This window comes from Aotus nancymaae, unplaced genomic scaffold (assembly GCF_030222135.1).
Source record: "Aotus nancymaae isolate 86718 unplaced genomic scaffold, 86718_ANA_hifiasm-v0.15.2.pri h1tg000012l, whole genome shotgun sequence".
Classification (NCBI taxonomy): domain Eukaryota; kingdom Metazoa; phylum Chordata; class Mammalia; order Primates; family Aotidae; genus Aotus; species Aotus nancymaae.
The window spans coordinates 30,989,191-31,008,197 of NW_026988423.1; the positions used below are offsets into that span (position 1 = coordinate 30,989,191).

General features: G+C 47.4%; 1 protein-coding gene across 2 annotated transcripts in view; it reads right to left on the reverse strand.

Annotated features, from left to right (window-relative positions):
- The window catches only part of KIRREL3 (kirre like nephrin family adhesion molecule 3), a 565,117-nt gene that overhangs the window by 125,104 nt on the left and 421,006 nt on the right, over positions 1–19,007 (reverse strand). For both annotated transcript variants that reach the window (XM_012470132.3, XM_012470130.3), the window contains exon 3: positions 3,103–3,180. In XM_012470132.3, coding sequence (XP_012325555.1) covers positions 3,103–3,180 — 78 coding nt within the window. The remainder of the gene's footprint in view (positions 1–3,102; positions 3,181–19,007) is intronic.

The window sequence follows — 19,007 nt, forward strand, 5'->3', positions numbered from 1 at the left end:
CTTGTGAGAAATTGGTATTATTTTCATGGTATTCAATGAATGTTTGATGAATAACTGAATGATTGCTCATCAGCAGTTCCTATGTAAAGCACATGTACTTAATCACATGAAGACAATGAGCTCGAAAAAACGTGATATTTTTATGGCTAGTCTGTCTTTACTTCCTCCTTTCTTGCCTGCCCTTTGTTGATTTTTGCTTGTATCTCCTTTTGATGGCTCAGTTGTGTTGAGCCCGCACAGGAGAGAACATACACGCTCACACACATACACTCTCCATATATTACCAACCACCTCCATTCCCGCAAAGACTGCAGATTCTATCCATGAAGCTATTAAGCACTCCCAAATAGAGCAAACCTCTCATTGACTATCATATGCCTCCTTAAATGATCTTTGAATAGCATTTTCTTTTTATCGCTTTGTGTAGTTTAACAGTACCAATTGCGATTACTCTAAGTTATGATAAACCCCAGATCTATAAAGCTCCTGTTCATTCATTATTTTCCTCTTGCTCCTTCTCAAGCTGTTATTTTTTGGAATGTAGTGAGGAGGGAGGAGTGGAGAGAGAAGAAAATAAAAGAACACCAAATTAACAAGAAAACAAATAAAATAGGGAAGCACTTCTCCCTGACAGGCACCCTATTAGATACTGTTAAACAGAACAAATATGCTTTAATACAGCACAAGTAGGTCTTTTATATTTATTCTAATTGGGAAATATAATGATCACCAACTTATCTTTAAGGGAAGAAGCAGATAATTGTTCTAATATCTCACTAATCCCAGCAACTGGGAGAAAAATAATTATTTTTCACTATTTTACCAATTGTTCAATTAATACCAAGGTGTGTTGTGTAGCATGGACAGAGATTTCTATTTTTTTTTTTTTTACATCATACTTTAAGTTCTGGGGTACATGTGCAGATCTTGCAGGACGGTTGCATAGGTGCACACATGCCATGGTGGTTTGCTGCCTCCATCCCCTCCATCCCCTTCATCAGGCATTTCTCCCAATGTCATCCCTCTCCTAGCCCCCCACCCCCTAACAGACCCCAGTGTGTGATGCCCCCCTCCCTGTGTCCATGTGTTCTCATTGTTCAACACCCACTTATGAGTGAGAACATGTGGTGTTTGGTTTTCTGTTCTTGAGATTTCTATTTCTTGATCTGTGTCATGGCTGCTATTCCATTTTAATTATGACTATGTGGGAATTATAATTATTTTGAGAATTGGCATGAGGTAATTATAAATAAAGAACAGCTCCACATGCTTGCTGATGCCCTTTCTTATCTGCAGATGTGTTGGAGTTTGGGCGCATGAGCTTTAGAGAGAGAGAAATGTATAATGTGGTACTTAGGGCAGCAAAGCAGGCTGGAGTGTAAGCAGAGGAGCCTCCTCTCTCCAGGGCCCTCCCTCTCCTTCACCTCTGTCTTCCAGCCCTCCAGAGCCAAAACTGACCCACCTGTGTGTCTTTCTTCTGCCTCACTGACTCACCCTCCTCCTACCCTGTCTCTGAGTTGTTAGTTGAGATTTCTAACTCATCACACATGTTGGCTCAGCTTGTATCCCATCCCCTCATCTCCTCAGCCCACCCAGAAGCTGAGGCCAGACACCTGGAGCTTTGGGTTTCAAATCCAGCCCAGCTCCTGACTTTTTGGCTTCCCCAGTCCCTACAAACCTCTTTCGAGCCTCTCTAATGAGCATTGCCAGCAAGAGAACATGTCTATCCAGCACCACGGACAGAGGCACGCTGTCAGTTCCCACAAATTAGAAGTTACTGCCTAGCAATCTTGTCAAGGCGGTGGTGTTGGGGAGGGAAAGGGAAGCTGAAAAAGAGAAAAGTCAGTAAAGGCAACTGACTGGCAGGACACAGAAAACGCAGCCCCCAACTCTGGCTGTACTCAGCCATGGGGTTCCTACAAATGGGAAGTAGCTTCTTGATGCTGTTGGCTTCTTTCAGACAGGCGGCAAATGGGGGAGGTGATCACTTCCTGTGCTTAATCGTGCTGGCCTAACTCTTGTCAGATTGTCACCATGATGGCTGCTGGCAACAGGCCCACAGCTTGCAAAACCTCAGGCATGGGGAGCACGTGGGGATGTGGGTGTTGTGGTAGGGGTTGGGAGGAGAGCCAGCTGGGGACCTTGGGAAGAGGGCACTGAGACCATGCTATGGTCACACTGTGGGGATAGAGATGGTAGAAGGTGGGAGCTGCCTCCTTGCTGGAATGGGAATGAGGCAAAATGGGCCCTGGGCCCTGGAAGGGGAGGGGTCCAGCTAGTGGCAAGAGTGTCTGGTGTGAGCCAAGCCTTCATTTGTCTGACTTTAATGAATAAATGACATCCCCAGCCATTGTTTATCTACTTTTGAATCCTGACAAACAGTCTGTGGCATCTGATGGAGAGGGTTATTAGCTGCATGGAGACAGATGGCTAGGGATGGAGAGGACTGGTTCTTTATTACAGCAGACCCATAAGTGACAGCACTCCTTCTCCCAGCCTCCATGCCAATGTCAATACACTTCTCAAGCCTTCAGTGGCCCAGTGAAGCCAGTGCAAGAGGAAGGCACAAGGGCCTGTGAGTAGGAGGGAGAGGTAGGGTCAGTGGAGTTAGGAAAGGGGGCAGGTTTCCAAGGGTAAATTCTTTGGGAATAAAGACATTGCCTTATTCTTCTTTAGTATTCTCCTAAGTCCCTGTACAGTGCTGTTTATTCAACAGGCATTCAAGAAACATGAGTGATGAAGGAGGCAGGTAGAGAGGTCTGGATTAGAAATGAGAAGAGGAGCAGATTTAATTGGGCTGGCTGTGGGGTGGGGTGGGGAAGAAATGGTAGGGAAGAGAGAGGAAGAGAAGTGGGGGACACAAAGGGAGAAGGGAAGATTGCATATAAAAAATGCTCCTGTATCAGCACCCTGTGTTTCAGGCATTCACTACACTTCCCCACATTATTGCGCAAATGGCTTCATGAAAACCAAAATAGTCTTCCCACTGTCCCCTTCTGAGAGGTCCCAGGTTCTTATTCCTGGTTCCTCTGTCTTGTGGCTGTAAGTCATAGCTTCCTCCCTTCAGATTACCACTGAGATGATGGAGAAGTTCTCACTCACCTTCATTCATTCTCCGAAACTTGTCCTTGGCCATGTAGCCCAGCACCAGACAGCATCCTCTCTTCTGGAGGCCCAGCTCTGGAAGAAAAGCACGGGTGGGTGAGTTGGGAATGGGAACAGGTCAGGCATCAGGGGAGGCGGCCCCTCTGCAGGGGGTTGTGGAACTTCTTGCTCTTATGAACAGAGATACATTTTGTTTAGCCAACATTTATGCGGAGCTTATTATATTCCAGGCATAATTTTAAGCCCGTAATCCTTCATTTTGATTCTCGTAACAATCCTGTGAAGGATATTTTCCCCATTTTCTATTACCCCTATTTACAGATGTATTAAGTTAGTGGCTTTGGATGAAAGAGCTAGCAGGTGGTGAAGCCAGAGTTTTGAACCTAGACAGTCTGGCTCTGGAGTCCATACTCATAACCATACTTCTGGGTTATTGAGGCCTTTTGTATCTCAGGCTTGGGGACTATGCTCAGATCAACTTGGGACCATGGCCAGACCTGCCAGGGAAATGCAGAATTTATCCAGTGGTGTCTAGGATGGAACAGTGCAACCAGACACAGTGGGCGACCCAAAAGGATGAAGAAGTGATTGTGTGAGTTTAGGACAGCGGGGTGACACAGAACTTAAGATATAAGCAGAAGAACTCTCTCTACCTTTTGGAGAGGGTGCATTTCTGGTGCTAGAGATTCCTGTACCTTTCTATATCAAGGCCCAATTTAGCACCATCATCAAGCACTTACGAAGTGTGGACTTAGAGCACAGGGGTTGAGATGGGTGAGAGACACAGACTCCACAGGGCTTTGCCCCAACTGGAAAAACAAGATGGAATAACACTTCCAGGTAGCAAGTGCAAGAGACAACTTTTTTTTTTTTTTCACAGCATTTTGTAAATCAGTGCCCATTGTATGTGAGCATAAATTGGAGTCCATCTGCCTCACAAGAAGGCAAGCTTTCCTCTGTGGTATTTGTGCTTTAATCCTGATTCGTCTTAAGCACTTTATGGGTTCTGAAGCAATGCCACGCTAAACTTTTTGACCTCCTCTACCCCCAAACAACCCCCTGAGGTGGGCAGAAGAGCCACTGCAACTGATATTATGCAGATGGAAAAACTGAGTTTCGGCCATGTTAAATGACTTCCCATGATTGTTTTAGACCCCCACCCCACCTTGTTGCATAGAAGTCATATAAATGTGACAGCTGCCGTAAACCTGTTAAATAGGTAAGGAGTTCGATTTCTGGAAGAGGGAATGTGACTGCAGCTCCTCCCAGCCCTTGCCAGGATTTCTGGGCTCCTGGCTGCTCCTTCCCTTCGTTTCTCAGAGAAAGAGAATCCCACTGAGTGAGGCTCACAGCACCTTCGCCACGACACCAAATGTCTCTCTGAACCCAGCCAGTCAGTGCCCAGGCTTGAGAGGATAGACAGAGAGGGTCGTTCCTTTCTCCCTCTCCTTCCACTGTCTGCAGCCCAGGTCCACCTGCCAAGCATAGCAGGATGAAAGGGAGCACAGGGCCCACGAGACACAGATAAGTCAAGCTCTGGGGCTCTCGCCCTAGAGAAAAACAAGGCATGGCAGGCGGTGGCAGAATGCCATGACCCAGGGAGGCCGTTGGCTTTGATCTCCTGATTCTTTAAAGGGGTTTATTGACTATCAGTAAAGAGCAGAGAAGCAGATCTGAGGGCGCCGTTTCCAAAGGCACTCACTTCTCTTCCTTCCCCTCCACACTGGTGTCTGAAGGCTCAGCCAAACCGCCCTCACTTCAAACGGCCTTACATCTCGGGCACCCAAATTGACGATGTTAAGTTCCCTCATTCAAGGCCTTGGCCCTTTCTTCAGGGGCTCCTGCTCTGTCGAGGGCCTCGTGGATCAAAGCCCCTTTGATGTTTACTTACTATATTTGTGGATTCTTTCTAACAACCACCTTCAAGAGGCAGGAATGCAGCCTGCCAGGAGGGGGCCAGCGGAAGTACAAGCTGCTAGGAGGTGCTGAGCTCCCTGGAATAATAGCCTCTCGAGGAGGACTGTATTGAAACCTCAACACGCTGACGACAGGCAGAGTTAGCCAGCCCATGACAATTGCAAATGCATTGTTCACCATCAGAATGATACAATTGCTGACGATTCCTATGATATTTGCCATTGACTTCTTTTGCCCATCTAAAGCACATCAGCAGTGGCTTCTAATGAGAAAGGGAGTTTGGGCTCCTGGACTGAGCCTAAACTCAATCCAGGAGCCTGGGAGGGAGCCAGGGGAACACTGAGTAGGAAGGGCAGAAGATGCTGGATGGATTTAGGCCAACGTTCCAGCTGGGCTTCTGGACAGTCACTGAACGCTCAGGCAAACGGAAAGGCAAACAATTCTCCCACAGATTTAGAGAGTGTGAACAATCTGTTGAATCTGGATTATCTTAGTTGGGTACAAAACTCAAGCGACTCAACCTCTCCTATGCCACATACTAGGACAGCCCCCAGGGCGATGGCTTGAGGAGAGGCTGTGTGGCACACGGTTATGATATAATAACTAGGAGTCTCACTGACCATGTTTGATTTTTGCAAATGAGCAGGAAAAGAAGTTTTAAAAAACCTGATTAATAGAAGAAATTGAGAATGAGGCAATTTCTCAATGTATTTGGCTCATTTAATTTGACACGTGTGGGTTAGTCTTAATTATTTAGGCGGCTACATTACAAGGCGCTAATAAGTACACTGCAGAAATTTATTAAGTGCGAGGGTTCTCTGACTGAGCCTTTGCAGAGAAGTGGGGAGGAGCTACTGGGATCTCCACAAGAATGAGCGGGTTAGAGGATGAGTGAAGTGAGAATTAGCTGGCTGTCCATATATGAAAATTTGGGATGTTCTGTGGAGAGATTTGCAGAGCTAAATTAGAGGTCCTTGGGTCCACATGACAAAGCATGCCAGCAGGGAGTGAAGTGGGGGAAGGGAGGAGAGAGGCTGGAAACCCAAGTTGGGAGATGAATATTGACAGAGGTGCTGACCATAGAGAGAACCAGGAGGAAGCAGAAGGCAATCGCTTTGGCTTGGGAGACTCCACCAAGCCAGACTAACTGGGTTATTAGGAGAGAGATGATAGCACATGACAGAAAGAACAGGAATCTGTCTCCTTGTGAGGTAGACCAGCTACCACCAGACTGTCACCTTCCTTGTCCCATAGCACAGAGATGAATGGCAGAGTCAGACCACAGATGCCCATTTTGGAACAGCAAGATGATGGGGTCTTCTCCAAGTAGGCTTTGGGGGTGCTGTCTTTGGCTTTATCAGTAGCAGAACCAATCAGATACTCTAAAGGTGGCCGTGGAAAAATAATTACCATGAAAGGAGTTAGTCCTGGCTTAAGAGGAAAGTTCATAGCAAACAAGTCCAGGGTCACCTGCAGATGCAGCAGAGGAGGGCACTGTCCCTGAACAAGGAAGGTTTAGGAATACTGCCTATGCAAGGAAAAATGGATTGGAGCAGGGTATGTTTTTTTGGGAGAAGAGAAGGTTGTACCCTAGGGAACTCTTGGGCTCCGGACTTTGAACAACAGAAGTGTCAGGACTGTGCCTTCTCCTGCTCTGAGCCCGTAAGACCAAGCACAGTGCCTGACACATGGCAAGTGCTCAGGAAAAGTCTTCTGACTTAATGAAAGAGTGGCTAAAAATATGGGGCAGTGAAGGGTTCCCTCTGACTCAGGTCAGAAGGCAAATAAGCAGGTTTCACTGTAGCACAATGGGTTTAGGTTAGCAGAGGATGGTTGTAGAGTGAATGAAACTTATAACTTGTTGAAATAGAAGGCTAGAGAACATAGTGGGATTTCCTCCTGGGAGAAATAAAAGAGATGGCTTTATAAATGGGATGGGTTTTCTTCCATTTCAGAGGGTGCAGATGCGATGTTTTCTAGCCTTAGCATTCCTTCATTCTTACTAGTGACGTAGTGATTCAGTGGTATTATTTCACATCTGTGGGATATGTATTTTTTAATGATGCTGTCATATTCCCTCTCTCATTAGATGCTCACAGTAAGTAGCTCTGTGACACAGACAAGTCAGAAATTATTTCCTCCATTTTGGCTTCAGAAACCGAGGCTCAGAAGTAAAGTGACAAGTCAAGGCCAACACACTAGCTGGCGATAGTGCCCACGCTGGGATCCAGGGCTGATTTCTGACTTGGCTCTTAGGATAAAGTACGTGGTTGCAGGGCTGCAGATGCTGCAAATCAAGACAGACCAGAGACTAGAGCAGAGATCAGTGGTGTGGGCTGGGATGGTGCTGTGGGTCGAATTGTGTTCCCCTCCCACACCAAATTCATACACTGAAGTTCTAATCCTGGTCCCTCAGGGTGTGACCTTATTTGTGGATAAGAACTTTGCAGAGGTGATCATGTTATAATGAAGTCATTAGGATAGACCTTTATCCAATATGTCTGGTGTCCTTATGAAGAGGGGAATCTTGGGATAGACAAACATACAGGGAGAAGCTGTATAAATCTGAAGACAGACATCTACAAGCCAAAGAGGGTGCCTGGGACTGAGCCTTCCCTCCCAACCCTCAGAAGGAACTAACTCTACTGACTTTGGACCTCCAGCCTCCAGAACTGTGTGACGATATTTTTCTGTTGTTTAAGCCCTGCAGCTGGTAGTGCTCTATAACAGCGGCCCTAGCAAATGAATACACACAGGACAGGGAGAAGTGGATCTTCTCTGAGGCCTGGCAATTTCCACTGGTCATGGTTCTCTGGAACCCACCCCCCAGGGCACAGAGCTGCCTGCAGGGAGCAGCATCATACCTTCCTAAGGAGACCCCAGGTGACTGGGGAGTGGATACTGGAGTGGCTAAGATATGATGGGAGTGGTGGCCACAAGAGACAGTGGGAAAGAGGGAAGGTGGGGAGAGAAGGCTGGTCACATGTCTGCATGCCCAGCACCCAGTGGCAAGCTGGAATGTTGTTAGCATTCCTGCTTTCAGGGTGAGGGCTGTGTTGGCCAGGATAGCACTTGCTAGTTGCCCGGTTGCCCTTTTTAGACACTAATGTGCCCTCAAGTAACTGCAGATAGAGCTGTTGACAATGGACAGGCATCGGCCTCTACTACGTCACCATTTCTGAGGCCATCAAGTGCATCTGGATGGCTGCTTGTAGGAGGCCTTCCTGTCCTGTCCCCAAGTCACAACAGTTCAGTTGTGACTTGGGGACAGGACAGGAAGGCCTCCTACAAGTCACAACTGTTGCCCCGTCACAACAGTTCAGGTGTGCTTGCTGAAGACTAACCTCTTCCTACCTGAAGCTAGAAGTAGACTCAAGCACGTCCCTGGAAGCCTATCAAACAAGAAACAGAATATTACTGGCAGGCAGTTTGGTGTGGCTGTAGCAGAAGAAGAAAGATAAGGCAGGAGAGGTAGCTAGGGACCAGATCCTGGAGCAGCCCTGAGCCTCACCCAGGAGTCTGGGCTCTCTCTGAAAGGAGGTGGCAAGCCACGCAGAATGCTAGGCAGGGGAAAGACAGACCAGACTTACATTTCATAAAGATCCCTTCAGCACTGGTGCAGATGATGGACGGGGGGAGGTGAGCTCAGAGGAGGGAAGCCAGCTGGGAGACCGCTGCCACTCTCCAGGTGGGAGACGGTGGGCTTGCATCTGCGGCTTCCTCCTGCTCTCTGAATACGCCCGGAGATCAGAAAGCAAGGGAATGACCCTGAGTTTTATCCTGACATTCATCTCTGCCACCTTGACATCGAGAGCAGGGGAGGGGCTGAGAAAACAGCTTCCATTCCCCAGTCAGTGCCTGAGACCATCTAGAGGAGACACCAGCTTGACCTGGTTGGAGTCACAGGGAGGCCACGTGGGGCAGGGGAGGCTTCAGAACTAACAGAGCTGGCAGGAGCTGCGCTCCAGCACTTACCAGTGAGCAACTCTCAGGCTTCTCTGAGCTTTAGTTTCCTCATTTATAAACCGTGGATTCTAATAGTAAGACCCTTCTCACACAATTCATATGAAAAGCAAATGAGCTGACACATGTGCAAAAGTGCCCAGAATGAGGTACATTATAAGGGCAAGTTCAATGAAGAGAAACAAAATACCAAAGTGCGGTTTAGAGATCATCAAATTCCACCCCCTCCTTTTTTTTCTTTTTCAGATATGAAGGTGGAGATGCACAGAGGTGGAGTGAGTTTTCCAGGGTGATATAATGAACTATTAGGTAGCATACTTCCCAGGTTAGCATGTGGCCACCAGTAACATGGACTGGAAATGTGAGGCCAGCCAGGAAGACCAGCCAGGTGGCTGCTGTGGGAGAGGCCAAGGGACTAGAGGGCTTGGGAATGGAGAGGAAATGATGTATCAGAGACATTCCAGGAAGAGACAGTGGTGCTAAGTGACGGAGTGGGTCAAGCAGAGGAAGAGGGCAAGGATGACCCCCGTGACTTTTGTTGGACATATTGGACAAAGAGTGATGCCTGTGTCAGAGTGGGGTGATGACAAAGGAAGCTCATTAAGTCACAGGTGATAATTGTACATTTCTGGACTTCCTGTGTTTGAGGTGACGAGGTTCTAAAGTAAAAAGGTCTTGGATGATCATGTGAGAAGGAGTTCCAGGCTGAAGAAATATTTTTAACCAGCTGCATTGACCTCAGAGGGCAAACATTTTCTTGGGGAAACAGCAGTTGGATCCTATGGGAAGACTCTGCTACAAGCATTAACCCTACCCCTTTGCAACCAGGACATATTAATAAATGTGACTGGTATAAAGTCCAATGCACAGACACTCATAGAGAGGCCACTAAGTGCTAGGCACTATGTGCAAGAGAAAAAAAACTGTAGACCAACTTCCTAGCCCAAATACATTATAATCCAGTTGGCTATACAAGGCACATACTTATGAAAAGGTAACTAAAAGTCAGAGACAGGTAATGGTTCAGTAAAGAGAGTCTTGAGGCAGCATGCAGTCATTTCTGCATGCATGGCAATTCTTATTGCAGGAGTCCCAAGGAGGAAAAGAGAGCTACAGGCTGTGGGGTGGTGAGGGAGGCCCTTGCGAACGGCCTTGAAGGCTGGAGAAAATTGTCCCCAGTTTCATCTTTGTTGAGTGTCTGTACCAATGGTCTCTCTCATCGGATACTGTCTATCAAGAGCCACCAGTGGCCATTCTGCCTCGTGATGCCACGCTGATTGCAGAATGCTGGGGTCTCCTATTTGGAAAGTTTTCACCTTGATTCTGCTAAATTGCTTTCTGCACTGGTCCTGCCTACTCCTATTTTCAGCATAATTACTCATATCCCAGGCAATAATGATGTCCATAAATCATGAAAAGATCACAATTGTCTGATCAACTTCTATCATAACGAGGCCTGAAGAGTGGAGTAGCAAAGGTATATTAATCCTGACTAGTGCCTGGCTCTGGCCCTCTAGGACAAGTGATAAATGTTTAATAGCCCAATAATACCTGTTTTATAATTTTTGGATCTCATTGCTTTCTAATTCGAAGTTTATTAAATAACTATAAACTTTACGTTGTTGTAAAGACATAATTGCTATTTCATTGCTTATTTAATATGAGTTAATTATGCTAGAACTAAGTTTTTCCCCATTCATATTAAGTATCAATTAGTTATTTTAAACTATTGATTTGTATTTAATTAACTATGCTATTACATACCAATTAAATTCTTATAAGAGAAATGTGAAACAGCTGTGGTCTTAAATTAAGTTTTTGAAATAATGAATTCCATAACATTTTATGTCAAGTTATTGTCAGTCAGGAAGAGTTGACAATCATTTGTGATAATTCCAAAAAGTTTTTGTGACCCTCCAGCCCATCTCACTAGCTCCTATAGGCAGCAAGGCCCCTCACACACCTGCTGATCACCTGCCGATTAGCAACTTACAGCTTGGTAAGCAGTGGTGCTGCCTAACACTGGGGTAACTCTTTACCAGTCCTGCCTCCTCCAGCCTGCTCCAGCCATGCCATTATTTGGCTGGCATAGCTCTATCCCCCATGCGGCCAAGGCAGGCATTATCAGCAACTCCTTGCCACCAGCTGTGGGGTCTAGAATTATCTGTGCTGCTGTGTCTCAGATCCCGTGTGCCTGCAGGAAATCTACGTGACCACGTGGCCATCTATCCTGTGGCTTCTCCAAATCTCTGCTCACTGGCTTAAGTCTGTACATCTCAGGTGGGAAAAAAAGACAGCAGACATTTGCTGAGCTGCAATGGGAATTTAACTTTTCTCATCTTGTTTCACCCTCACAACACCCTTGTGATCACAGGTGTTATTCTCCTTTTTGTTATTTAGAGAGAGACTGACATTTTCGAGGGGTGAGGAGTTTGTCCTGAGTCCCGCAGCTGGGGAGTGCTGAGGCTTGCCGTACACGTGTCCCCACGTTGGTGCTCGTTGGTGCATTGTGCCGTGCTCCGTCTCCATTCTCTGTGAGATTCAACTCCTTAACAATGAGTCTCAGTCCTTTGGGCTGGCTTTCCGACACCTTGCTAGCTCTTGTCATCTTTTTCTCCTTGGAGGGCTGGGTTCCTCCTCTACCCTTAGACACTGCCTGGGATCTTTCTCTCAACTGATGAACCGCCTGGATTTCTGACGCAGTCACTAGCTTGCTCTGGGGGTACCTGGCCGTCAACATGGAACCCTAAGTTGGCAGAGCTCACCCCACTCCTCAGTACACTGAAACTGGGACAATGGTTACTCCCTTTTGGGGCTGCGTGCAGCCCAGCTTTGCCCTTCTCCCTTGGCCAGTGTCACCCAGGGTCTGCCCACCTGGGAAAAGTTCACGTAGTTGACCATCACAATTAAAATTGCTGTGTCCCGAATGCTTATGCTTCATCAGTCTCCAGGCTAAGCACTTTGCATGCCTCACCTTCTATATTCCTTATCAAAACTCTATAGGGTAAGCGCTGCTATTATTCCTATTTGACAGAAGGGAACCAAGGATCCAAAAGGTTACATAACTTCCTCAAGGTTATACAGCTAGTAAGTGCCGAGATTAGTAAAGCTAATCATGAATGAGATTCTTTGGACTTCCAGTATAATCCCTTTGTGAGAGGGGTCAGGTAGGGGGGAAGTTAAATAATGTTAGTTGAAGAATTTTATGGAAAACAGTTTTATCCCATGTACAAGGATGCCTCAACCCATCTCTGATTTAGGGTGTCTATGCCCATTGAGTTACTTGCTTGGTGGGAGAACAGAGAAACACAGGGTTATGAAGACCATTCCTGTCCCCCCGCCTGCCTTCCACTCACCCTGTGAGGAACAGGGGCTGCCAAAGGCCATATGCCTGAGGGCTGTTAGACTTTTCCTAAGATAAAGTTGGAGGTGGTGACTACTGTTTGAATGGGCCAGATGCTCGACAGCTGTGTGTCCTGTCCCTGGGAAGGCTCAGCCTGGTCCATTCAGTCTGTCATGGCTGGGAGGCCAGGCAGGAAAAGGCATCTCTTTTTTCCTTGTTTCTAGAAGGACCAAGAGTCCCCAAAAGACTAAGACTGAAGGTAATAAGGAGGCAGGCAAAATCCCAGCCTGCCTCCAAGTATCCGTTTCCCCAGCCACTACAGTTCTCTTGAAGCCAAAATCTTTGCAAAGTCAGAGGCCCAAAAAGAGGTTATGCATACAAGATTGATTTGTGTAATTAGTCTTTGCACAGATTAGTGAATGTATGGCTTTGCTGTACAGGTGAGGCTCTGGGAAGTTGAGTGATTTTCCTAAAGTCACACAACCGGGAAATGGAAGACCCAGGCTTAGAACTCAGGCCCATTTGGTGCCAGAGCCCAGGCCTGCTGTGCCCTTCTTCTAGGATGCAGTCCCAGTGTTGTGTACACAGCCCAGCTGACCAGCAGGGACCCCAGTGGGAAGAGGGGATCCCCTCCCAGTAGGTGCTGCGATTGAGTCATGGGAATCACTGCCAGGTGGTCAGGAGTACTGAGAAGCCCTTGTGGGAGTGAGGCTCCTGGAGAGCCCATTTCTCGTGGGCTGGAGAGGCAGGGAGGCGGGGTGAGCTAGGGAAGCGTGGAGAATGCCTGCCTGCTCAGGGTGTGTGGGCAGCAGGGCGGGTCTGCTATTTAGTGATGTACTTACAAATGTTCTTGTCACCTATTTATGGCCCACATAAAACTTGGACCACTGAGGATTAACTGAGAGGGTCCCATAGGGCCACATGCTGACTTTAAAAAATTGATCACTGGAGTCAGGCAGGAATGTCCAGCCCTTTCCCTCAAGCCCCTTACATCCTGCTGAATGAGTAGGGGTGGGGGGAGATGTCTGCTCTCACCTGGCACAAGTGAAGAGGGCAGAGAGAAGGCCAGAGAGAAGGCCAAAATCTCCTGCAGTGGGGACTGTGGGTTTTTAGGAGTGGAGGGGGTGGGCTAAGGTCCAGTGGGCTGGAAAAGCAGTACAGGAGGGAGGCCAGGGGACAGCATGTCCTTGCCCCCAGCTAAGACACAGTCACAGCTGCCTGGTTCACACTCCAGCGGGCATGCCTTGCCTCGAAGGGTGGGTCCTGTTCATCCAGGAATGCTGCGTACCTTTACTGAGTGGAAGGAGGGAGGGTTCTCTGGCTCTCCCTGCTGTCTCTCCTCCCTCACACGTTTCCGGAGCGAGGACTGTCCTCCAGGGCATTGGGAGCTGAGGCCAGTGAGGAGCAGAGGGCCAGGAACTGGTGAGATCTCCTTCCCCTCAGCAGAGTCAAGCCCAGGCAGCTGCCTGCTTCCCCGACCCACCCTAGCCCACACAGCAAGGAGGGAAAGTAGGCGGTGGGTTTAGGAGAGGACCCAGCAGAAAAGGCAGGGAACCCCGCTGTCCTCCCATTACTGAAATCCTGCTTAAGCCTCACACACCCCATTACGACGCTGTATCTTATAATTAAATTGAATCTGCCAGTTACCTCTCAGCACGGCAGCAATTCAAGCCCATTGGAGTCTTTCTTTGTTTATTTTCATTTATTTATTTATTTAGTAATTATTTATCTAGCTACCCAGACAGCTGGATGGAGGCCCTAGCCTACTGTTTCTTTTATCTTCAAAAACAAGAAATCTCAAATATAGTCTCTGCCACTTTCGGTGGAGAGAGGAGAGGAATACGGGGACCACAGGTGACAGTGGATCCCCCCTCTTGCTGGGGAGATATCTCTGGGACACGGTTAAGGTCAAGATTGCAGGGGAAGCTTTGTCTGCTTGGCCTGGGTCCTGCTCCGGATTCTACCCATTCTGTTCTTGTCAAAGATACTTTGTGGAAGGTCCCCACGTTCCAGAAAGCTCCATGGAAGCCTTTTACAGGCCCCAGACAAGGGGCCTCATTCTGAGGGATTAGAACATGGATCACAGAATGTGGAAACCAGGTTAACTGAGTATTATCCGCAACTACCACACCTGCAGAGCTTTGCAGGTGAAGAAGCAAATACATGTACTTCTTTAACCCTCCACATTCACGGAGGACATTGAGGATCAGAGAGGTTCCACAGTCTCTCTTGCTCAAAATCACCCCGCTGCTAATGGCAGAGCTGGGATTTGACCACAACGCTTGGGGTAAAACCAAACTCCCCCACCTCCCTCAGAGCCCCAGATCCAAGCTGGTAGCCCAGCAACAAAAATCAAAGCTCCTTTCTTCTCTTTAATGATAACCTTTCAGCAGCGAGGGGGCAAAGGAGAGCATGATGGCTTTGAGTACGGAATCAACCTCAAACAGATCCAGGGGAGCGGTTCTGAGCCATCAGCCATCACTCAATAAGAACATGAAAGTTTATTTATCACAAGGCCAGCCCAGTGGGAATCTGATTGCTAATAGGAACACCAGGGACTGCACAGACCCCACACATCAATAGCTGAGCCCCAGAGAGGTGACCCCATTTGGGGTTATCTAACCTAGTAGCCCCATCAGAACAAAGGACAAGGGTGGGTGGGATAGTGTGTGCTTACATGTGTGCATGCATTCGGAGAAATGGGAAGGAATTCCAGGAGATGGTTCCTTAGACAGAAATCTCCCTTGAAGAGAAAATGCTGTTTCTGTACCACTTTCACCCTTGCCTACCTACTCCCGCCAACCCATTCATTTGGTTATTCATGAGCTGCTTAATACTTCTTGGAATAGGAATGAGTGGTATCAGAAAATACCTGGGTCCACGCTGGCAATTCCTGGGTCTATTCAGGAACAGTCATGCTTATGAAGTTTTCAGTGTACAGGGGAGGTGTGGATCAGTGTGCCTCTGGGACCTGTTTACCCACATGAACCACTGGGGTTCTTGACTTAGGCTCTGTCAGTCTCTGGAGGGTGGTCATGGCAATGCGGAGGAGGCTGGTGGCCCAGGGCCTGAACTGCAGGAGAATTTATACTTTTTGTGCATCTGGAGAAAGTTCCCTGGCCAGAGGACATAGTGAGGGAGCCTGGTTTAAGAGAAAGAGGACTCTTCAAGCTGAGAAGCCCAGGGAGTAGAAAGCTTTGGACAGTAGGGGCAGCTTCTCTCCTGGCTCCTAAGGCCAAGAGAAGTCAGCCTAGGAAGGTTGGACCATTGACCCCACAGCCCTGGGGCCTTCTCACACAGTAGTGTGGGCGTCCTAACTGCCTCTTGGCTCTTGATCAGAGATGCCCACCTTCAGTTTCCTCAGTGTGTACAATAGAGGGGTCTCGGGCTGCAATGAGGACTGGAGATAATGTATGTAAAATACTTGGATATAAGAGTAAAGAAAGGTGTGTTCCTAAGCCCTGTCTAAATGTACGGAACCAAGGCTGGACACACTGTAAGTCACTATAAATGGTACTTAGTTGTAAAAATAACATAATATATCATTAGAAAGTACAGGGGTATGCCAAGGTCAGGAAAATAATAAAATACTCTAAGATTAGTCTGAGGATTCCAGTTCTGTAGCTTGAACAGAGACTGCTATGATGTTGGCGTTAATACCCACAGCAGCTCAGGGAACAGCTGTGCTCAGCTCTCAGGGAAAGGGGCTGCCTGGCGGCTGTCCAACTGGGGTCGCTGTTCCTTCTATCAGGGATTCTCACACCCCTCTCATGCATCACATTCCATTCAAATTTCAAGAGCCCCCAAGAAACTCCCTCTGTGTGTGGCCTTCTCTATCCCTAGATGGGCACCCCCTCCTCTGGGCAGCCCCCAATCGCCTCATTCATACCGCTTCATTCATTCATACCTTTGCTATGAGACTCCCTATAGATGTGACCATCGTTTCTTCCAGACTGTGAGGTGGAAACCATCTCTGTTAATCTAGTACCTGGCACAGAGCCTGGCACATAGTAGGCACTCAGTGCATATGTATATGTGATGAGTGACTCCACGGACAGGAATGATCTACTTTAATATTCAACAGATTAATATTTGATTTAGCACTGTGTGTCCCTTCCAAATTCTGGGGGCCAAGGTGAAGACTGAGGTCTGAGATATTCTTTACTGGTTTGAGAACAGGACTCTGAGTGGGGCTCCAGCTTGGCCCCTTCCTCCATTTGTTCTTCCTCTAACAGAACCATAAGTCAGCCTCAGGTATGTAGCTAACGTATGTCAGCCTTATGTAGCTAATCTTCCAGTCATTCAGCTTTTCATCTTTGAGTTTGTCCTAATTTCATTCATTCATTCACTCACTCATTCATTCATTCAAGGAGATCTCACTCTGTGTCAGTTCTGGTTGCTACGAATATTGTGATGAACAAGGTAGACAAGAATTTTTCCCTTCCTGAGCTTCCATTTTAGACAGCATCTATTTAGTTTCTTTCCCTTACACATAACTTAGTGGTAGGAAGTCTCCTGTGAGCTTGGGCAAATTATTAAATGTCCCAGGACCTCAGCATCCTCATCTTCAAAATGCTTTCACCAAACCCTATCTCAAGCTGGCAGCGTGCCACCCACCACAGCTTGGCCTTGCATGTGGCTGGTGCTCAGTACTGCCAGTTGGTTTGAATGTGGGCACACATGCATGTATGAGTTCATTCATTTGCTTCCTTCCTTCTCTGGAACTTAGATTTTTGCTGCACACTGAGAGGGTCCTTTATAATCAGCTGAGGAGCAAGGGATTCCTGAGCTGCAAATGAAGCTCTCCCTACTGGAATGCAAAAGGAAGGACAGGGGATGAGCCTTTACTGAGATGCTGCTATCTGCTGGGCACTTTAGACACACACAGTACGCTGTTTAGTCCACACTGTAACTGAGGAGGGAGTTGCTGCTTCCTGTACTTCTCAGATGAGAAGACTGAGGCTCAGAGAGGTTCAAAGGCTCCCGTAGCTGAGGACCTGAGCCTTTCCTGCTGATGGCCACTCAACCTCTGGGGGGGCTCAGTCCACGTGGAAGGAAGAGGGAAATAGAATGTCACAGAGCCCTCTTTCAATAAAGGGCTCAGCAAAATGTTTGTCTTGGCAGTGTTTCATATCGACCCGGTGTGTGGCACATGGATTAAGTATGCAGTTTGGTGGTCTTTAAAGGATGAACATTTTCTCTAGGATCAATAAGCTGAGTGAGTTTGGGTCTGAATTCATCAAAGTATCACCTGAAACAAATTTAGTATCAGGACTTCTGCGCTCAGGTCAGGTTGATGGCAGGGGCAGGGACAAAACCCAGGGAAAAAAGCCAGGTCTCTGGGAATAAGGTCCAGGGCAGCTGTTAGACAAATTTGGGTCTGATAACTCAGAGTAGAGAGGGGGTCCTAGCTGGCAACCAGCACCCTAGAAACTAACTGGGTGCAGTGGTTTACGCTTATAATCTCAACACTCTAGGAGGCCGAGGCAGGTGGATCACCTGAGGTCAGGAGATCGAGACCAGCCTGGCTAATGTGGCGAAACCCCGTCTCTACTAAAAATACAAAAATAAAAAAAAATTAGCTGGGCGTGGTGACAGGTGCCTGTAATCTCAGCTACTCAGGAGGCTGAGGCAGAAGAATGACTTGAACCTGGGAAGCAGAGGTCATAGTGAGCTGCGATTGTGTTACTGCACTCCAGCCTAGGAGACAGAGGAAGACTTCGTTTCAATAAAAAAAGAAAGAAAGAAACTAACTGTCCTTCCTCTGTTCTAGATATCATCCTTGCCTTCAGGGAGAATAGCTGAGTGAGAAGATGAGTGATGACCGTCCAGTTCTAGATTCTTTGAACAAAAAGGCCCTTTGAGTTTAGTCAGTGCCACTCTCACACCCAGTGCTAAAGGATTCTCTCTTTACTTCTTCTACTTGGAGAAGTAGTCACACAGCTTTCCCTTGGATGGTTCTAAAGACAGGGAGTGCATTACTCTGCAAGCTGTGCTTTTCATTTTTGGAGAGTTTAAATAATCTTAGAGTTCTATGTTGAGCTTAAATATTCCCTACTGCCTTGCAACTTTGTCTCATTAGTTCCAAATCTGCACTGTGAGGCAACACAGAATGAAACTAATCCCTCTTTCACTCAACTACTGAGAAGTTTAACAGACAATCTTTTCTTTTCCAAAAGAAACAACCCTTAGGACATTTGGGTCCTGGGATGCTTGCAGCCCAGGAAATGCTCCCTCCCTGCCCCCACCCCGCTTTTCTGCAAATTCAAGACTCAGGCTTAATTCCCTGGTCCTTCCTTGGTATCTTGCAAAGAAAGAGGAGGGCAAAATGGAATTTCACTGGAAGAGAGCCTCGGATCACATGCTAGGAAAGAAAAGGGATGATCCTGGTCTTGGTGTGAACTTCCACATGAGGGTGATTCGGTGCCTATCTGCTAATATGAGCAGGTGTGTGTATGTGCACGCAGGTGGGGATGGGGTGAGAATTTGGGGTGTGGCATGTCCCTGTGGGTGGACACATTGTGAATAGTGAGTATCATGAATGTGTGAGAGCATGTGGAGCACACGGGTAAGTGTGTATGAATGTATACATGCTGCCTGCTTACGTCCAGAGGGATGGATTCAGAATCTGCCTCATACCCATGGAGAGTTCTCCCAGTGGGTATGGAAAACTATTCCT